The 21,941-nt window shown below is 39.2% G+C and overlaps 1 protein-coding gene across 1 annotated transcript; it reads left to right on the forward strand.

Annotated features, from left to right (window-relative positions):
• The first annotated feature begins 1,299 nt into the window (after window positions 1–1,299).
• Window positions 1,300–21,627, forward strand: abhd16a.S (abhydrolase domain containing 16A S homeolog). The gene is given in 20 exon segments (NM_001087184.1): window positions 1,300–1,539; window positions 3,522–3,578; window positions 3,687–3,753; window positions 6,411–6,497; window positions 8,443–8,528; window positions 10,186–10,256; window positions 11,578–11,700; window positions 12,167–12,281; window positions 12,370–12,471; window positions 12,712–12,775; window positions 13,881–13,930; window positions 14,058–14,181; window positions 14,298–14,402; window positions 15,368–15,431; window positions 17,105–17,161; window positions 17,244–17,306; window positions 18,215–18,291; window positions 19,852–19,950; window positions 20,028–20,074; window positions 21,282–21,627. Coding segments are annotated over 20 exon segments (1,722 nt in total). The 5' UTR covers window positions 1,300–1,359; the 3' UTR covers window positions 21,366–21,627.
• The last annotated feature ends 314 nt before the right edge of the window (window positions 21,628–21,941 follow it).

The following is a 21,941-nucleotide window of genomic DNA, read 5'->3' on the forward strand; positions in this document are numbered from 1 at the left end:
ATGATAATCGGACTCATGAGGAAACTTTGGGCGACATCGGAAAATGAAGCACTCAGAGTGCTATCTTGCTGGTGATTTTGATTTTAGCCGGCAGGAGGCAGTTCGGGAAGATTAGTCGGCCCAAAGAAGAGGAGATTTATCGCCGGGCAACTAAGGGCAGAGACACACGCTCAGATTTGGGAGATTAGTCTCCCAGCGACAAATCTCCTCTTATTCAGGGTGACTTATCTCCCCAAACTGCCTCCTACTGGCTAGAATGTAAATTGCCTGCTTTGTTTTCCGAAGTCCCCCTAAGTTGCCTCACGAGGAAACTTCGGGCGCCTTCTGAAAACGAAGCACTCCAAGTGCCATCCCGCCGCGATTTAGATTCTAGCCGAAGGAGGCAGTTCGGGGAGATTAGTCACCCCGAAGAGTCGATTTATTCCCGGGCAACTAAGGGCAGAGACACACGTTCAGATTCGGGGAGATTAGTCGCCCGGCGACAAATCTCCTCTACTTTGGGGCGACTAATCTCCTTGAACTGCCTCCTGCCGGCTAGAATTTGACTTGCCAGCGAGATGGCACTCGGAGTGCTTCGTTTTCCGAAGTTTCCTCGTGAGGTGACTTCGGAAAACGAAGCACTCCGAGTGCCATCGCGTTGGCTATTTAAATTCTACCCGGTGGGAGGCAGTTTGGGGAGATTAGTCGCCCCGAAGAAGAGGCAATTTATCGCCGGGCGACTAAATCTCCACGAATCTGAGCATGTGTCTCTGCCATAAGGGTTAGTTCACACGAGGAGATTCGGGGAGATTGTGTCGCCTGGCGACTAATCACTTCGTCTTCTGAGCGACAATCTCCCGAACTGCCTCAGCGTGTCTTCATAGGCTATAATGAAAAGTCGCCTGCGCTAAAGCACACACGGCAATGCGTTTTCCATGGTCCGAAGTTGCCTCCAAAAGAGGCGATTAGTCGCCAGGCGATAAAATCTCCCCAATCTCCTCGTGTGAACTAATCCTAAAACACAGAACTTTGCATAAAAGTTACACCTTGAACTGATAGATTATAGTCTGTGATATAACAGCGAGCAACTCCAATTCACTTCAAATTGCTTCCTAGTTGCTTAAATCGCTAGGCAGAGGCAATGGAAACCCCGCCTCCCAGAGGCCACACCTTGGCATGTCATTTGTCGAATCGGCTTTCCTTCCTCATTAGTTTAGCTCCGCCCATCTGTCGCTGGACATTTCCGTCTCACTGACGTTTTGTCTCCTGATTGGACGAGCGCCCAGTAGCGCAACATATTCATTCTCCTGCCTGGTCCTTAGTAACGTGAGCTGCTTAGGGCTTGAGGAAATCCTAAAAAAAGATTTGATACTGTTAGGAATGGCGGCTGCTGGCGGGCCGGTGGGGGATGGTTTAATTCGGAGATGCATTAGGGGAATGGCGCTGCTGTATTTGTGTGTGAAAGGCCCACGGCTCTACCGAGTGTATCGGCAAAGCGGAAGGACAGCGGCAATTAGAGGACGGGGCCAGGAGGAGCAGGAAGAGCCTGGAGTTTCCTGGGTGAGGGAATATGCCTTTATCATCCTCCGTGTTAACTGGGTACATAGTTCTTTAGTAAGCAGGGACACTTTACGTTTAAGTCCTAATGGAGTCACTTTACGTTTAAGTCCTAATGGAGTCACTTTACGTTTAAGTCCCCATTACTGAACACATAAGCCTGTGTAGCCCAGCTGTAACCTACATATACTGTGCACTGTGAGTGTCAGATCGAGGCATGTCTATTTATGTAATCACTAATAGTGACATATTGAGGTATTGCTTAGGGACAGCTGCCTGCAAAGCTTACACTCTAGCTTTGGAGCTCTGGTACCGGGACATTAAAGTAATTGTTCAGTGTAAAAATAAAAACTGGGTAAATAGACTGTGTAAAATAAAGTGTTTCTAATATAGTTAGTTAGCCAAAAATGTAATGTATAAAGGCTGGAGTGACTGGATGTGTAACATAATAGCCAGAACACTACTTCCTGATTTCAAGCTCTCTTGGTTTCCACTGAATGGTTACCAGGCAGTAACCAATCGGTGACTTGAGGGGAGGCCACATAGGTCATAACTGTTGCTTTTGAATCTGAGCTGAATGCTGAGGATCAATTGCAAACTCACTTAACCGTTCTGTCCCACGTGGCCCCCCTTAATGGGTCTAAAATAGAATAAGGCTAGAAATGCTGTATTTTGTATGCTAAACATGAACTTTCTGAACCACAAGCCTAATTAAACAAATGATTTATGTGTCAAAGTTGGCCGCAAAGGGTCATCATCTTGTTACTTTGTTGAACATCTTTGCAAGACCAAGACTACGCACATGCTCAGTGTGGTCTGGGTTTAAGTGGGGAGTTTAAGCTTAGGGATCGTCATAAATGATCAAAACAGCACAAGTCAAATAATGTCTGCCATAGAAGCTGATACAGCAGGACTAATTAATAATCAGAATATGCAGACTGCACTTGGCCTGTGGATACAAAGCTCTACACTTTCGCTTGCTGCTCTACAGGGCAGTTTAAAATACAAAGTTATTTACCTGGAGAGCAGTCATTTGCATAGCCGTTGGGATGACCCTAGTGACCATGTAATATTTACATTGCCAAAATGAAGATAAGTAGAACATATATATATATATATATATATATATATATATATATATATATATATATATATAACATATCAGTTAAAAATGTTATTTGCATCCTACCCTCTGCCTCCTACTTAAAGTTTGTATAAAGCGTTTATCATTACTAATTGAAATAACTGATTGTCATATGTACATAGTACCTTGGTAGAGCAATTACACTCTTTTACCCGTACTCTCGGTTTTACATGTAAAATATGTTACCTTTTAAAGAGGATCGTAAATACATGCTCAGTAAATGGCCTATGTGCAATAAATAGGCTAGGAATAATTATATTTCTGAACACATTAAAGGAACAGTAACACCTAAAAATTAGTTTTACAGTAACTTGCGTGTTTGCTTAAGAAAGACTACTATAGTTTAGATAAATAAGCTGCTGTGTAGCCATGGGGGCAGCCATTCAAGCCGGAAAAAAGAAAAGGCACAGGTTACATAACAGATAAGCCCTGTCCAATACAATGGTGTTTTATCTATCTGCTATGTAACCTGTGCCTTTTCTCCTTTTTTCCAGCTTGAATGGCTGCCCCCATGACTACACAGCTGCTTCTTTATATGAACTATAGTAGTCTTTCTGAAGCAAACACACCAGTTTTACCAGTTCAGGGCAACAGTACATTATATTTTCATTACTTTAATACAACTTTCAGTTTTCGGTGTTACTGTTCCTTTAAGTTACAGGCAAGCTTGAGTAAGTTTCACATTAGGATAGAATGTTTGCATTGACTGCTCATTCATATTTAAATAAATGAACTGTAACAATTAAGAGTTAAGTAGATATGATATAATGCATTATATTTCACTGTAAATGGCATTTTGTCCTGTATCCTTCATATCCTATCAATGTTTTATTCTTTGAAGGAGTCTTTTTATCAGCCACGAGCCCTGGAGAAACACACAGATAGCATTATAGCTTGGGTACGTATGGCAATTCCTATTGCTGCAGATGGTCATTGATAAAACTGGACTTTTACTTGAAAGTAATAGTATATTTATTCTGTGGTGTTCTTTTTCTATCCCCATTAGGTTTCAGTCTTGTGGACCATTTCCTATTATTCATCCCCCCTAGCTATATGCTATATGTACAGAAAAGGTATGGCATCTCCTCAATATGCAATCGAAAGACTAGTTAATAATAGTATGTATTGTATTTCCTGCCATCCTGCATTTAGATCCAATATATCATATAGGGGGGCTCCTTTTGCCTAGAAGATGTATTAGTGCTCACTGTATTAAAATCATCAGAAATCCTGTCTTTCTACATGCAGAATTTGTGCAAAAGACAGTTATTTTGTCTGTAATGGAATCAGTTATTTGAGTGAGCTCTAATACATCTGCTAGAAAAGGAAGCCCCCCCCCCCCATAAGATATATTGGATCTAACTATCAATGAATATCTGACACCCAACTGCTGCACGAAGAGAGAATGAAGAGAAACAGATGCTGAGAGAAGAATTGTGAAACAATGCAGAATATTTAATTGATTGTATTTAGAAAGTTTCTTAAAGGACCAGTAACATCAAAAATTTTTACAAAAAAATTCGTTAGAGTACAACAAAAAAAAAAACACCAACACAAATTAAAATTTAAAATAGCAAAGCCTTTATTAAGAAATAACTTACAGAAACTCCACTTCCTGTCCTCTTCAGAAACGGCGAAAGGGCGACCATCCATCTGCAGCGCTCGATTTCTCCTCCTGGCTATACACTGACAGCGTGTCCTCTGCCCCATCGCCTTCTCCAGCTCTTCTTCATCCAGCAGCAGCATGAAGGCGATGTCTCCTGCTCCTCCGCTCCAGGAATGCAGCCCTGACTGCCGACCCTGTGCCCACTCCGTCACTGTCAAGGCAGCTGAAACAAAGCAGCCGCAAAAGAATGCGTCCAACACTGAGCCAGCAACCCCAGGAGGACGAGCTTCTTTTGGTGAGCCGTGCTGCTCCCCGCCTGCAGCTGCTGCTGCTCCCTCTGTCAAACTGCTGTTTGGCTGCTGAATGTTGAATCGTGAACCGGTAGGATTTTGTGGGGGACAGCCTTTCGCCCTGGAGCAGTGCAGACGCAGCCTCCTAATACACTCAATGCGGACCTGCCGGGGTTGTATGATTTACTTTTATTTACTCCTCCTGCCGGCTCAGTGTTGGACGCATTCTTTTGAGGCTGCTTTGTTTCAGCTGCCTTGACAGTGACGCAGTGGGCACGGGGTCGGCAGTCAGGGCTGCATTCCTGGAGCGGAGGAGCAGGAGACATCGCCTTCATACTGCTGTTGGATGTAGAAGAGCTGGAGAACGCGATAGGGCAGAGGACACGCTGTCAGTGTATAGCCAGGAGGAGAAATCAAGCGCTGCAGATGGATGGTCGCCTTTTCGCCGTTTCTGAAGAGGACAGGAAGTGGAGTTTCTGTAAGTTATTTCTTAATAAAGGCTTTGCTATTTTAAATTTTAATTTGTGTTGTTGTTTTTTTTTCGTTGTATTCTAACGAATTTTTTTGTAAAAATTTTTGACGTTACTGGTCCTTTAACTCAGTATGATGAAGTTTATATTCAATTTTCATTTTCGCAAAAGTTCCCCTTTAAGGATTTGATTATACTTTCCATAGTGTTGGGTTAGATTGTACTGTTGATTTGTGTAGTGGCCAGTGCCACTGACCAAAATGGTGCCAACCAGCAAGGCTGCACAGCTCTGGGTTTTGCTTGGCAATATTAGGACACCATAAAGCTCTGGTTGTCGGTGTGATTCAACAGGGTACCTGGAGCTTGGTGTTAAATGGGAAAAAAAAACAGTAGGGGAAAATTATCCTTCTATACTTGTTACCCCAAAATTCTCTATTGACCATCAGCCATAACATCCTTTCAATCTACCCTTCACACAACCTCCACTACATTGTACAGCTTTCATTGCAGGTGCACACCATTTGTCATCTATAGCTCAGACTGATGGGCATAATGTCCCAAAGTAGGCCAATGCACTGTTACAGCTCTGTGACATGAGGCTGTATCGGACATTTAAAGTTTGTCAACCGAAAGGTGGCCATACACAGGTGGCCATACACGGGCCGATAAAAGCTGCCGACAGACCAAGTCGGAAGCTTATTGGCCCATGTATGGGGGCCCCCGACGGGACAAAAAATCCCGTCGGATCGCGGCCGCATCTGTTCGTTGATGCGGTCCCACGATCCTACCCCCATTTCCCATGCGTTAGGATCCAATCGTTGGGCCCTAGGGCCCACGATCGGATCAGCCCGATATTGCCCACCTCGAGGTGGGCATATCGGAGAGAGATGCGCTCGTTTTGGCGACATCGCCAAACGAGCGGATCTCTCCGTGTATGGCCACCTAAAGTATTGGTGCTAAAGTACCCAAAACTTCCACCATAGACTAACATTGCTATCACCTGACAATTGGTTATGGTGGCACTTTTCAGGAGATTATTGCTTGAAAAGGTGCACAGCTGATTATTCAAACAACTGTTAAATGCTTTACAGGTGATTGGGCTGTTGTTTTTGCCAATGTTTTTAGACTGATTAATAATGCTATGTTTAAAGGGACCCAAATCATCCCTGTTTACCATTACCCTTAATCTGTGGCAAAAGCAAACTTGAATGTAGGAACAGTACAAAATTGTCACCATTTTATGTACAAACCCTGTGTTAACCACACTTTTACGTGTCGGTAGATGTTTGTGTGGCTTTTGCAACATTTTCCTTTTCACTAATTATTCAGTCCACTCTTACCATTGACTCTCTCTCTCTGTTTCAGGTTATCTGAACGTGTCCCGATTGTTTCCCCTAGGACAATATGGTCTGACATTTCTGTTTCTTTTGGCAGGGGTGGTGTGCTTGAGAGGTAAGGAAAACTATAGGACTAAGTATCATTAAAAAGAGCTTTATGTCCTTCCTATTCTACCTTTTTTTCCTATAAGAATGTTGATACCGTGTATTATGGAAACTACATAGCTGTTTCCATTCCTTCCGTTTTTCCTGTGGATTTCTAGGACACTTATGAATCTTGTCATACATAGATTGATGGGGTTTGGCAACCACCAGTTTTCGTTGAAACCTCATGTTCATTAGATTAAATTTTAAAGGGATACTGTCATGGGAAAACATGTTTTTTTTTTTCAAAACACATCGATTAATAGTGCTGGTTCAGCAGAATTCATTCTGCAATGAAATTCATTTATTAAATGAGCAAACAGATTTTTTTAAATTTAATTTTGAAATGTGAAATGGGGCTAGACATATTGTCAGTTTCCCAGCTGCCCAGAGTCGTGTGACTTGTGCTCTGATAAATTTCAGTCACTCTTTACTGCTGTATTGCAAGTTGGAGTGATATCACCCCTCCCTTCCCCCCCCAGCAGCCTAATAACAGAACAATTGGAAGGTAACCAGATAGCAGCTCCTTGACACAAGATAACAGATGCCTGGTAGATCTAAGAACAGCACTCAATAGTAAAATCCAGGTCCCACTGCGACACATTCAGTTATCGAGTAGGAGAAACAGCCTGCCAGAAAGCAGTTCCATTCTAAAGTGCTGGCTCTTTCTGAAAGCACATGACCTGAGATGCAGGGCCGGATTTACATAGAGGGCGCCCCTAGGCCTACTGCCGTTCATCACCCCTGTGCCCTTCCATTTATTTGTGCAAATTTTCATCATCAATGGGGAAATTTAAAAAATGATTGTATCTCCAGCTCATCCCCAGTGTTTTTGAACCAATGTGGGTGTGGTTGGGCAGCATGCCGCCCCCCTAAAATCCTGCCACCCTAGGCCCTGGCCTAGGTGGCCTTTCCACAAATCCGGGCCTGCTGAGATGGCTGCCTACACCAATATTCAACTAAAAAAAAATACACTTGCTGGTTTAGGAATTAAATTTTATATGGCAGAGTGAATTATTTTCAGTGTAAACGGTGTACTTTAGAAAGAAAAGCTACATCCTAAAAATCATGACAGAATCCCTTTAAAGGGGAAGGAAACCCTTTCTGCGCAAAACCCCTCCCTCCTCCCCCATGGCCTACCTCTTCCCCCCCCCCCCCCAGGGAAATGGCCCTAACTTGTTAGTCACCCCTCAATGCAGGTCCTCTCTTGCCGAGTTCACGGGCGTCATCTTCACCGATCGCTCTTCTTCCTGTTTTTGGCGGCGCATGCGCAGTAGGGAGGCATTTGCCGGTTGGATCTACTGCGCATACGCCGAAAGTCATGAAGTTTCCAAAAAAAGAAATCCGAAACTACGTAAAATTCGGGCGCATTCGCAGTAGATCCAACCAGCAAATGCCCCCTACTGCACATGCGCCGCCAAACGCCAATCAGTACAGGAAGAAGAACGCTCTGACGAAGATGGCGTCCGTGAACTCGGCAAGAGAGGACCTGCATGGAGGGGTGACTAACAAGTTAGGGGCATTTACCCGGGGGGGAGGTAGGCCAAGGAGAGAGGGGGCATACGGGGGGAGGGGTTTTGCACCAAAAGGGTTTCCTTCCCCTTTAAGTAAATTACTGGAGTATAATCTGATTTGGTCTGCTGATGTAAGTGTGCAAATTCAGTGACAAAGTGCAGTTCAGATGTGATCTGCCCATTCACATACATGGACTGGTTCAGCATGTTCTCATGTGGCCAAGAACAGGGACACAAATGCAATTACAAACGGGGTATACCCCTGTGCTTTATTAGTGGGTCAAGGAGGCAAAGTGTAGACCACTAGGTAGTAGATGCTGTGGTTGCTTTTATATTGTTCCTACTACAAGCTGATATAGAAAAGGTTTTTAACTTTTTGCAATGTACTGTCTTTCCCTGCAGGTCTTGGCAGATGGAGCAACCCTCAGTATATTCAGTTTATTTACATTTTAGAGAGAACCAAGATAGAGAACAACTCGGAGAACAAAGTAAGGGCTATTTGTGCATGTCTGTGTTTGATTAGCATAGGGGCTTCTACTGTATGCCGTGTAATTGCAACTGCAACATTCATGTTCCAGACACTATATTTGTCTAAACACGTGACATGATGTGAATGACTTGTAGTGGTTCAATCTTATCACCTTTACAAAACAGGAAATTTTCAGCCTTACTGCTCACTTATAAAACGGAATAGATTTCTCTTAAAGGGGTAGTTCGCCTTCCAACACTTGTTTTAGTTCAGTTGGTTTCAGATTGTTCGCCATAAATAAAGACTTTTTGAAGTGATAAGTTTAATTTTCCACCTTGTAAAACAGCTCTGGGGAGGGAGGTCGCTGACTCTGTAAACTGTTTTAAATTGATAAGTTTGTTATCTTTGTCTCTGTTGAGCTGAATCCCTGTGTTTCATTAAAGGCAGCTGTTAGAATTGATACAATAGTTGCTAATACTCCACAGATGCTGCTGAAAAATGTATCAACTAAATGTTGCAAAATTGTAACAGTTCAGAGAATGCACCTGAATTACTGAGCTGCCAGACTCTAACACCAGAGACACGAACATTAAAATTAGATTTTGGAAAAATGGTAAAAAATGGAAAGTAATTGGAAAACTCTTTATTTTGGGTGAACTATTTAAAAACCAACTGAACTGAGAAATGTGTTGGAAGGTGAACAACCCCTTTAACAACAGCATTATCTAATATATATATATATATTTATAACTTGTTTTTATTTGAATATTTTTACATAAAGTATTATACAGTTATGACAATAAAGTAGATTTCTGTTTTGTGCCATTAACGTTATGTATTTACTTTCTTAAATCATTATGATAACAATACAAACTTTCAGCTCAAGTGATCTGATATATATTTTTAACAATTTTGTCTTGGTTCTTGGGCTGTGGCCATATTTAGAAAAAATGTAACTTCTACTTTCTTTAGATTAATTTCTACTATACTAGATGAGAGGCTGAAAAGATAACAACCTTACCAAAACCAGGCTAAAGCTTCCTTCAGATGTCTTAGACAATGCACTCTCGACCAGCTGCTGTGTTTAAATTAATTACATCTCAATGTTTTTGATACAAAAACTTTTTCTTAGCCAAGGGAAATACATTTGTGGCAAACGGTAGTCAAGCAGTTTTAGCCTGGTCACACACAGCCATAATACACAGCTAAAGCACACTCAAGGGTGAGCTACAAAACGATATGGTATATACTCTTTATACTATTTTTATTTCTTTTTATATCCATTTTATATTTTGAAAATTTAATTAAAATCTATTGAAATAGAAAGAATACTAAAGCCACATGTCTGATCTGTTAGACAAATTCACAATCTTTAACTTGCAGAATGTTCATCAAGAAATTTCATCCTATGCTGAAAATGTTCTTTCAATTTCACATAATTCCATAACATTTGTTGTAAAGCAATTGGTTGGTTCAAGGCAAGACATTTTGGTGGCTGGTGTTCTGCTTTTTATGTGATGCCTGTTCTGAATTACAGTATGTATTATATATTTTATATTTGCATTGTTTATAGGGGCCTGTTTGTTAACACAGCTTTGTCCCTACTTTGATATAAATACTGAATTCATAGTATGCAAGCACAGCAGTAACCACTTCTTGCATCCTTTGATTAACAGAAAATGCTCTCCAGCTATCATTTTGACTTTCGCAGCTGGCCAGTGGATTTTCAGTGGAATGAAAATAGCAGGTATGCATTAAGTCATTTGGTAAAAAGTATTTTTAAAAAATGGCATGACCGTGGCAAAACAGTGCTTTTCTTCCTCCAATGCAATGTTTAATTTGTGTCTTTACTGTGACTTGCTGTATATGCAATGTGTGCTCATCTGGAAATGTTGGGTCTTACACGCTCATCATTATGTTCATCACATCACAGCGCTCTATAGGCACTTTTACACCCTATAATTTTGTGTTATTTAGTGAGCAAATAACAGTCTTCAGTCTGGATTTAATGTCTTGTCAATTGCAGGTATAAAGTACAGGCTTTCTTTGCAGTTTAGAATGCTGTACCTTGCACCAAAGTCACAGTAACAAGTACAAGAAGTGTATTGAGATAAGGGCCAACCAAATATAACAACAGAGTCTTTCTGTAAGATGTTTTTCTGTGTCCAAATTTGCATGCACTGCATCTCTTAATAGTAAATGAGGTCCATTGTCTTTTGCTGCCTAGATATAAAATAGAATAAGATTTTATAGCAGCATTTGTAAAGTTTGTTGCATTTGAACAAGCACAAAAATGGAATTTATCCAGAAAGCATATTAAAGGAAAACTATACCCCCAAAATGAACACTTAAAAGGGACCCGTCACATAAAAAAATGTTTCATAATCCTGTTTTATCACATCAGTCAAGCAAGATAAATTTTAATTACACTATATAAATTACATTGATTGACAGCTGAGATGTTTAAATGAGCTTACAACAGCTAAGAATTCTTTAATAAAAAATAGAAATTGGATTTCATGTTTAGTTTGAAAAGGACTTTTATTATACAACTTTTTGTGTCTGGGTGACAGGTCCACTTTAAGCAACAGATAGTTTAAGTGGCATATTAAAGAATCTTACCAAACTGGTTTATATATTTATGTACATCTTGCCCTTTTACATCTCTTGCCTTGTGATGGTCTGTGTCCTGCCTCAGAGATCACCTGACCAGAAATACTATAACTCTAACTGTAAGGGGAAGAAGTGTTGAAGCAGAAGACAGAACTCTGCCTGTTAATTGGCTCATGTGCCCTTAGATATATAGTTTGTATGTGTGCACAGTGAATAGTACGATCCTAGGGGGCGGCCCTTATTTTTTAAAATGTCAATTTTCTATTTATGATTACCCAATGGCACATACTACTAAAAAAGTATATTATAATGAAAATGGTTTATTTACTTGAAGCAGGGTTTTACACATGAGATGTTTTATGCAATATCTTTTTAGAGAGACCTACATTGTTTTGGGGGTATAGTTTTCCTTTAAGGACATCTTAATATGTTATTTATGTCTGACCTTCTAACAGTAAAGAACTTAAAAGCACAGGCCCACTTGGAGGAGTTCCTTTGCTTAAGCCAGATCTTCAGTCACGTGGGGCTGCCAACAGTGTGTTACAGAGGATCCAAAAGTTTCCCTGTCAAATTACCAGGTACAGTTTTTTTCCTTCACATAATTAAAATGGCAATCATTTATATATCAATATAGATAAAGACACAATATAAAGAAATACTACTCTGGGTTGACTCTTAATACATACATATTCAGTTTGATGATGAGACACAGCATTGATTAGCTAAAACCAGACTGTCATAGGGAGATTGTCTGCTAATGAGGTCCCCAAAAATTAGAAAGCTGACCTACAATTATTACAGTGTTTCCATTAAATGTATACGTACTGCAAGGTTAAGGAAGGGAAGCCGCAGACATACATTCTCTCAGAATGAATTATGAAACTATATATTAGATATAATAAACAGTCCTAGGAGACCTTAGAAACTTCATTTTGAAATGACTAACTCCCTTTTGAGGAATACGCAGATATTTCTTGTTTGAATTTGGGTACACTCAGTAAAGTAATCTAATATTAGCAATTTTTTATTCTCCTTTCCTCTCAGTTATGCAGTAGCTCATTCATTTGGCAGGCGTATGTTGTATCCGGGCTCAGTATACCTGTTACAGAAAGCTCTCATGCCCATGTTATTGCAAGGGCAGGCCCGTCTAGTGGAGGAGGTGAGAGACTATTTTCCTTCTGTGCTCCATACAGTTGTCTATGACTTAACCTTTTCCATATAACTCCAATTCCTCCCTTTTTTTGTAGTATAATGCAAAGCGAGCCAAGCTGCTAGCATGTGATGGGAATGAGATAGATACAATATTTGTAGACCGCAGGCACTTAGGAGACAACAAAGGATCTAAGCTGGTAAGAGCTTTTATGCTTGCCCTATACCCCTTTGTATATTTCATTTTATATTTTACCAGTCACCAACCCTAAAGACTGTGGGGCACTGGCCATTTTGATCGGCAGTTTGATTCTATAGGGATTTTGATCACCAGTTTGAATTATAGGGATTCCCAGCATTTAGTCACCTTTACTTTTCCTGGGACAAGTAGCCATGATCAAAACACCTTTTATTCAAACAGTCCTTTTTTATGTTTTCAGGTTATCTGCTGCGAGGGGAATGCTGGGTTCTATGAAATCGGCTGTGTGTCCACACCACTGGAAGGTATGATTTTATTTTCTAGTCATGTGCAACTTCTACTTTTAAATGGATTAGTATGAAAATACAAATGGAATATTTTGGTTTTTAGAATTATTAACATGTATTTATAGAGCGCCAACATATTGTGCAGCGCTGAATAAATGCATGTGTTGATCTTAGAATAGGGGTGAGTGTTAGTTGAGCAGATGTTGGAAGAATAATAAACTAATAATCATTGTGCCTGCAAGTACTGGATAGTTCAAATTCACTCCATCTGACAAAACCGTTCCTAATACTGCACAAGATTACATACATGTATACCAGCTTCTCTCCTCCTTACAGCAGGTATTTTTTGCTTACTGACAAGTCTCTTTCTTGTAGGCCTGTAATATATTCTCCATGTTCAGACATGGTGGGAGGGGTGCAGTGAGCATGGAGGGAGGAGTAAAGATTTTGATTGCTTTGTCCTGACTAAACACACAAGGACTGCTCCTATGTATCTGCACCATCATCACAGCCTTACAAGAAAAGGATTTGTCTGTAAGTTTAAAATCTTACCTTTATTTTTCTATAGCACACATTTAACTGGGTTTAGCGTGACTTTCATTCTTAACATTCTTACCTTTTCTATGTTTGCAAACCAAGCAAACTACGCCTTGTTTTTGCAAGCTAATTTTCTAATGTAATATAAAATGCATAGCAGAGTACTTACAAAATACTTAAAATAATCACATACAGTTGTGCAGAACTATATCTGTTTAAATGCATTTGTTTCTATATAAATGTTTACATAGCAATGGCACACTAGCACAAAATTAAATACAGAACAACTCCTATTTACGTTTTTCATTAGAGCAGAATAAAATGGTGTAAATTGTAGAAAATATAATCCATAAAATGAGGCAAATGCATTATATATTGGTGGGACCACAAAAACTGTAAAATAAGGGAAAGCTTAAAATTGAGGTTTCTTTGTAATAGCTATTCTTCTAGGGATGCTGCATTATTCAACCTGTTGGCAGTTTATTTTAATAATTAAGCTAAATAACCTAAAAGTAAAGTTGCTTTTTTAGGGTGATTGATACAATGTTTAGTCTTCATTTTAATGCTTGGTTTATTTGATCTGCAGCTGGCTATTCAGTCCTAGGCTGGAATCATCCTGGATTTGCTGGTAGTACAGTAAGTTATTTATTGCTTCATGAACCTCTAACCCGTATTTAAAAAAGAACAGGTTGGTCAATCAGGGTACTCCACTCACTTCTTATGTCCACTTGGTTACCCTTGTATTCTTTTTTTCTTTCTTCAGGGTGTACCTTTCCCACAGAATGAGGCAAATGCAATGGATGTGGTGATACAGTATGCTCTGTACAACCTTGGATTCGAACTGCAAGATATCATTGTATATGCCTGGTCTATTGGGGGTTTCACAGGTGTGAGTGGGAACAGGGTAGGACAAAGGGTGCACATACATACACACATTATGTAAGTTATAGATTTACGTTTTACCCTCACTTTTTCTTATTTTGGACTGTCCTGTCTTTCACAGCTACCTGGGCTGCCATGTCCTACCCAGACATAAGTGCTATAGTCCTTGATGCTTCCTTTGACGACCTTGTGCCCCTTGCTCTGAAAGTGATGCCAGAAAGTTGGAGTAAGCATAGAAGAATATACGATTCTTTGGTGTTCTTTCTGACACTTCTGCTTTTCTTCCATTTTCTTTTTCTCAATTTCTTAAAGGGGTTGTTCACCTTTGAGGTAACTATTAGAATGATGTAGAGCGTGATATTCTGAGACCATTTACAATTGGTGTTAATTTTAGCTTTTTATTCAGCAGTTTGCAGTTTTAGCCATCAGGTTGCTATGATCCAAATTATCCTAGCAATCATGCACCAATTTGAATGAGAGAATGGAATATAAATAGCAGAGGTACTAAATAGAGGGATGATTGAGTCAAAAGAAAAATGCTAATAATTAAAAAAAAACTATAAAAACATAAGTAATGAAGACTAATTGAAAAGTTTCTTAGGATTAGCCTTCTATAACATACTAAAAGTTAACATAAAGGAATTGTTCAGTATAAAAGTAAAAACTGGGTAAATAGGCTGTGCAAAATAAAAAAAATGTTTCTAATAAATGTAGTAGGGTCATAGCATTCAGCTCAGATTCAAAAGCAACAGTTTATGACCCATGTGCCCCCCTCAAGTCAGTGATTGGGTACTGCCTGGTAACCAGTGGAAAGCAAGAGAACTAAAATGCAGAAAGTTGTATTCTTGCTATTATGTTAGCAAGTGACTTTGATCCTCAGCATTCAGCTCAGATTCAAAAGCAACAGTTGAGGATCAAAGTCACTGACTAACTCATAGAGTTAGAGAGCTGAAAAGCAGGATGTTGTATTCTGGCTATTATGTTAGACATCCATTCACTCCAGCCTTTATACATTACATTTTTGCCTAACTAACTGTATTAGAAACATTTTTTATATTGCACAGCCTATCTATCCAGTTTTTGTTTTTACACTGAACTGTTCCTTTAAGGTGAACCACCTCTTTAAATATCTTCTTGACTTGATCCCATCATATTTGTAAAATAATTTCCTGCTCATCTGTTATTTTCCAGGAGGTCTGGTTACCAGAACAGTTAGGAAGTATTTAAACCTAAATAATGCGGACCAGCTTTGCAGGTAAATGCTCATACCACAGGGGGCACATATAGGAGCTATAAGTTTAATCTTCCCCTGCAGGTTGACACAGAAGGAATTGTGATTCTGACCTGCATGGTGATGCAGGAGTATATATGGGTTTGACTATGCCTCACTAAACAAACTATCTTTTGGGGGGAAGAGTATTATGTTTCTAACTTTAATATCAGTGTTTTAAGGCAAATCTAAATAATGACAATGAAATATGCTGTAATGCAGTTATTGCAGTTATTAAAGGGGACATGCCAACTAGACATAGAAAGCTGTATAATAAAACTCCATGAAATCCAAATGTTGTTTTATTAACACATCCATACCAATTATAAATATGCCACAGGCATAGAGGCAGGGCAGTAATTTACTTTCACTTTCCGTTCTGCACTTCCTAGATTTCACTATACTGCCTACATACGCCCTTTCCTCACCATCTATAATTGTGTAGCCAGTGCACGGGAATGGCATCAGGTCCCCATTCTGGTGCATAAACAAGATTTTGGGATGATGCAAAGCTTGCCTTAATAACAGTGCTCACAAAATTGTGCTTGCTTATGTTCTCCGATTTTCGATTCCAAAAGAATGAAGAAAATAAAGAAATATTTAAAGGAGGTGATCTCACAATTTGTTAAAACATTTTGCATATACATGCTGCAGGCATTTTCCATTCTTGGTGTTTAAATGAATTGAGTAATCATGTAGCTTTATAAGTCCCTATGAAATATGGATTTGTTTGCAGAGTCTGACAGGGAGTTTTCCTGTCCATTTTATTACATAAAGGCTATGCTCAAAAGGACTCCTGCACTAGCTTTATGCATGCAGTTATAGAGGCCTATTTATCAAAATTCGAATTTGTGAGGTTAAGAGTTTTCTTTTCTACTTTCAATAAACTCTCAATTTTAAAAAAACTCAAATGTTTGCTCATTTATGAAAAAATCAGAATGTAAAACTTGATTACAATTGCGAAAAAAAACTCTAGAATTTGTGAGTTTACAAACTCGAATAAAAACAAAAAATGGCTTAAATTTTGCCTAGGACATGACTTCTACATGGACTTGCCAGTTTTTAGATTTTTTAAATTAATACCAGACATTTGAGTTTTTGAAAATATCATTCAAATTTGTGGGTTTTGTGCGAAAAAAACTGAATCATTGCAAAAATTCAAATTTGAACCTTGATAAATCATCCCCATATTGAAATGGTTCTTTTTGAATGTTGGAACCAAGTGAATGTTCACTGCAAGGAGCCTTTCATTAAATGGAGGCATAGCACTGGCAGAAATATATTCTGGGCTGGTTCAGTGTTCAGTAAAGAGGGTACTGGCTGGGGTTTAAGGTTAGCAAATGTAATTTCTAAGGGGTGCTTGATATTATAATTCACTTTAATATGTTATATGACAATCAGTATTGCTGTATAGGTTAACATATTAGAAACAGATCTGAACTCCAAGACCTCTGTCATTTACTTCAGCAGCGTTTACTACAGGTATCCTGCCCATAGCTGGTGGTAGAATTTCAATATTTTTTTTACTTTTTAATCTTGTTCATGTCTTACACATTATGCCAAGATAAAATCTATTGGTATGTTTTATATTTTATCATTGTTGGGTGTTTATACCATTGCTCAGCAATTCCACTGCATCTGATCTCTAATGTCCCCAGGTATCCGGGTCCAGTACTATTAATCAGAAGAACAAAAGATGAAATTATCACAACAACGTAAGTACATTTAAGTGATCATTGGCCCTGAGTGTTTTATATGTTAGGAAATGTATTGTCTAATAAGGTTTCTGCTCCACAGAGTCCCAGAGGATGTCTCCTCAAATAGAGGCAATGATTTACTGATGACTCTACTTCAGCAACGGTGAGGAACATTCCACTAAACATTATAGGCAATTTTTGCTATCTTGCCTCCAAGTAGAAATGCAAGCATAAAATGTCAAGATGCCATGGGGCAAATTCACTAACCTCTGAAAATTCGGCAGCGACGGCTTCGCTCACAGCGCAACACTTCGCCAGGCATAGATTCGCCAGGACAACGCTAATTCACTAAAATCCGTAGTTGCATCTAGGGTGCCGAACTCTGGCGAAGTTGCGCTAGCATTGGCTAATTTGCATACGGCGGGAAGTTAAAGTTGAATGGATGTATATGTTGCAGCAAATACATTACACTATACAAGCCTGGGAAACCTTAATAAATTAAAATAAAGTTGTTAGAATGCCCTACACATGAGCCCAGTGTATAGTTTATGTGCCATATATGGAAATGTAAGGGGGAAGTGTGTTACCCCAAAAAGATTTTACGCTCTTTTGCAGCATTTTTTGGGACTTAGAAAATGTTTCAACTAAATTTTGAGGAAGTCCTATCTACTCTATTACACTTCGCCTGGTCTGAGGTGGGGAAGGCAAGTCTGGCGCAACGTTCAGTAAAATCCGCATCTTAGTGAATTTGCAAAGTTACGTCCATTCGCCAGAGCGCAAATTCGCCAGGTGTTAGGGAGCGAAGTACCGTTAGACTCTATCACCTTCACTAGCGAAGTTACGCCAGTGACTGTTAGTACATCGACGAAGTACCGAAATGACGAAGTTTCGCCAGCGTTGGTAACTTCGCCCTTTAGTAAATTTGCCCATGAGTCTTAATACTGACAAGATAAATATATGGCTGTTAACCTTCTGTAGACGTTGGCTTGATAAAGTGCCTTTTATCGTTTAGCTACATTTTTTGCTTGTCCATAAACTCTTTACCCATTCTTTCTGCGTTCTTTTCCACAGTTACCCCAAAGTAATGGACGAAGAAGGCAGGAAGGTAGTAAGGGAGTGGCTGGCATGTTCTACACCTGAACAGGAAGGTCAGATGCAAAATTGTATTCCTTGTTTTTTTTATCTTTTCTTCTTTGAAGATAGTGTCCAAAGGGGACCTCCTTTTCCTCTCCATAGTTTGCCTTTATTATCACTCCCCAGTCTTGCCAGAAATGCTCTCTGAAGTGTCTTTATAAACCAGCCCCTTCAAGATTATCAAAAATGTACCCGGGAGCTTCAAATTTCTGTTGGAGATGCGACAATGACATAGGAGACATGCTCCATATTTGATGGACATGTGAGAACATACAGAGATTTTAGCATAATGTGAGATCTTTGATTGCAAAGATAACAAATAATAATAATAAAAATATGCCACAGTCTCTGGAAGCTATGCTGCTGAAACTTTATGAAAAACTTCCAAACAAGAATTTAGAATTTCGGACTTTCCAAATATTAAACGCTTGCAGACTTTTGATTGCTAGAAATCGGAAAAAACAAGATGTCCCTAGTATTACCCAAGTACAAAGAGAGGTGACCAACAAGTTAGCATATGAAAAAGCAGTGCCGAGGAGTTTAGGGGGGAAAAAAACTGTCCTGGAAGCTCTCAAACGATGGATGTCTACGGTCAAAATCTAGTTTATATACAGTTTATATGTATTGTATGAATTATAACTACCCTGAGAGACATATAAATGTAATACAGGATAGTACCTTTTTTTGTGTGTGTCTATTATTTTGTTTAACTCAATGCATATACCTGCAATGATCTAGACTAGGAATCCCCAACCTTTTTCACCTGTGAGCAACATTCAGATGTAAAAAGAGTTGGGGAGCAACACAAGCATGAAAACTGTTCCTGGATGGAGCCAAATAAGGGCTGTGATTGGCTATTGGTAGCCCCTATGTGGAATGGCAGCATACAGGAGGCTCTGTTTGGCAGTACATCTGTTTTTTATGCCACAAAAACTTGTCTTCAAGCCAGGAATTAAAAAAATAATCACCTGCTTTGAGGCTACTAGTAGCAACATCCAAGGGTTTGGGGAGCAACATGTTGTTAATGAGCTACTGGTTGGGGATCACTGATCTAGATCATTATATACCAATATAATGATTGCATTGTTGAAAACTAATAAAAATTGTAATTTTTTAAAAAAACGATAAAAAAAAAGTAGTAAGAGAGAATAGTTTTGCTTTTCCACTCACTAACTCTTCTGTAATTAGATGTTTGTTAAATGGGGCTCTGTAAAAACAGCCACCTCCCTTCACCCCCTTGTTGTGAATGTTCTGTGGTGTTCTACAATAAAGTACCATAAGCACCGCACAAGTCCATTATATGGGGGGTTAGCTGTGCATTTATAATCTATTCATCTACCTGGCAAGGACCAGGAAGTGGAGTAGGAGGATTATTTTCAGTTTCCCTGTTTTGGTCAAGAAAAAAAAAAATAAAACAATAAGTAAAATGTAAAACACAAGCCCTATTTAGGGGTATACTTCCCTTTTAAGTACCATTTGTATCACTGTTTCTATAATGATTTTTTTAACTTCAATTCTAACTTGCCTCTGTCACCATTTTTCTTCCTTTTTAAACTTCTCAATTCTTTGTGCAGCCTCAGTGCTTAGCCGTTATGGAGTAGAAGATGACTGGTGCCTCTCTGTCTTGCAATCCTATCAAAGTGAGCACACAGGCCTTTTTCCATGGAGCGTGGGTAAGTTTTGCAGTTTAGGATGTTTGGGAGGCGAGGCAAGACATGGGATAGTGATAGATTTTATTTATTTTTTCTAGGTGAGGATATGAGCTCAGAAGGAAGAAAACAACTGGCTTTGTATCTAGTATGTAATATGTTTTGCACTTTTTTTCATAGTTTGTCTAAACCATAGTTTACATAATTTAAATCCTTATGCAGAATTCATGGGGTATCACTTTTCATATCCATTTCACACAACATACCCACAACACTTATTTGAAGTATCAGATCATTATTGAGACCATTACATGTTATAATTGCCTATCCATTTACTGAACACCCTATGCTCTTATTGTCCCTTATAAAACTGCTATTGTAGGCAGTAAGCTTTAGTTTTAGAAATCGAGCCTATCTAGGCTTTACTCTGCCATCATTTACTGATCTCTCTCCTATGCTCCATATGGTCTCCTTACACCTCACCCTTAAGCCACCTTCTGCTCACACACCCACTAACTTTATTCTTAGTTAACAACTGTCTACACTTTATTTTCAGTTGATTTTCTGCTATGTTAATTTGATTTCTCTGTAGTCCTCTGTCATAACTCTCTAACACCCCTACTGTGTCTTTCCACTTTAGGCTTTCGTCTGCTTTCGTATATCGTACCCTTTTGTTCTTATTCTAAGGCTCTTTTCCATTCAATACTATTAAAGGGATACTGTCATGGGAAAACATGCGTTTTTCAAAAGAGCAAACAGATTTGTTTTATATTTAAATATGAAATGGGGCTAGACATATTGTCAGTTTCACCGGTGCCCCCAGTCATGTGCTCTGATAAATTTCAGTCACTCTGCAAGTTGGAGCGATACCCCCCCCCCCAGCAGCCCATCAGCAGACGAATGGGAAGGTAACCAAATAACGGCTCCCTGGTAGTTAAAAGAACAGCGCTCAATAGTAAAAATCCATGTCCCACTGTAACTCCTTCAGTTACATTGAGTAGGAGAAACAATAGACCATTTGAAAGCAGTTCCATCCTAAAGTGCTGGCTCTTTCTGAAAGCCGATGACCAGGCAAAATGACCTGAGATGGCGCCTACACACCAATATTACAACTAAAAATAAATATACTTGTTGGATTAGGAATGAAATTTTACAGGGTAGAAAGAATTATTTGCAGTGTAAACAGTGTAATTTAGAAATAAAAACTACACCATAAAAATCATGACTGAATCCCGTTAAGCTTTTGCTGCTCTGGCTTATTATTGTGGTCTTCGATTCCCAAAGCCATAGTAATACAGTTTTCAATGTTTGCCTTAATAATTATTATTTTTTTTTTTTTAAACTTATCTCAACAGGCACAGAGGTATCTGAAAAACTTTGAAGCCACACACTGCAGCCCTCTTCCAGCCAGCTACTTTCACATGCCATGGAAGTTATAATGGTTAAAATGTGAGCGTTTCTGGTAGTTACCACTACTGGCATTGACCGCTGTCATTGTTCTGCCCCTAATACTGTGCCTGCCACCCCATAGCTCTTTTTAAATGGCAGATTAAAGGAAGAAGAGGAAGAAGAATCCTAGCCGCCTTCCCGAACACTTTATACCTCAACTTTTTTTAAAACTGAATCCCTTAACAAGTGATGAGGAGACCACAGTCTTAAGTTCCTAGTCATGGCTATTAAAATTAAAAATGCTGTACAAAATGTCTACATTATGCTTTTGGGTGGAGTTCTATTTTGATTTTTTTGTACAGTATCTGCCTCAGACTTACACAATACAAAACTCTAGACTAGACTGCTACATAATAGCATGGTGCACTAATGTCATGCAATCTGGTAGGCTTAATATGAATTAATGGGGCCCCCTTAACCGAAAAAATATTCAAAATCCTATTTTATCACATTAGTCAAGCAAAATGAACTTTAATTACACTATATACATTATTTGAATCTTGTTTCCTTCAGTCTGGGAATTCATAATTATAGCAAGCAGGCAGCAGCCATTTTTTAGACACTGT

Source organism: Xenopus laevis, chromosome 8S (genome assembly GCF_017654675.1).
Source record: "Xenopus laevis strain J_2021 chromosome 8S, Xenopus_laevis_v10.1, whole genome shotgun sequence".
In the NCBI taxonomy this organism is placed as follows: Eukaryota; Metazoa; Chordata; class Amphibia; order Anura; family Pipidae; genus Xenopus; species Xenopus laevis.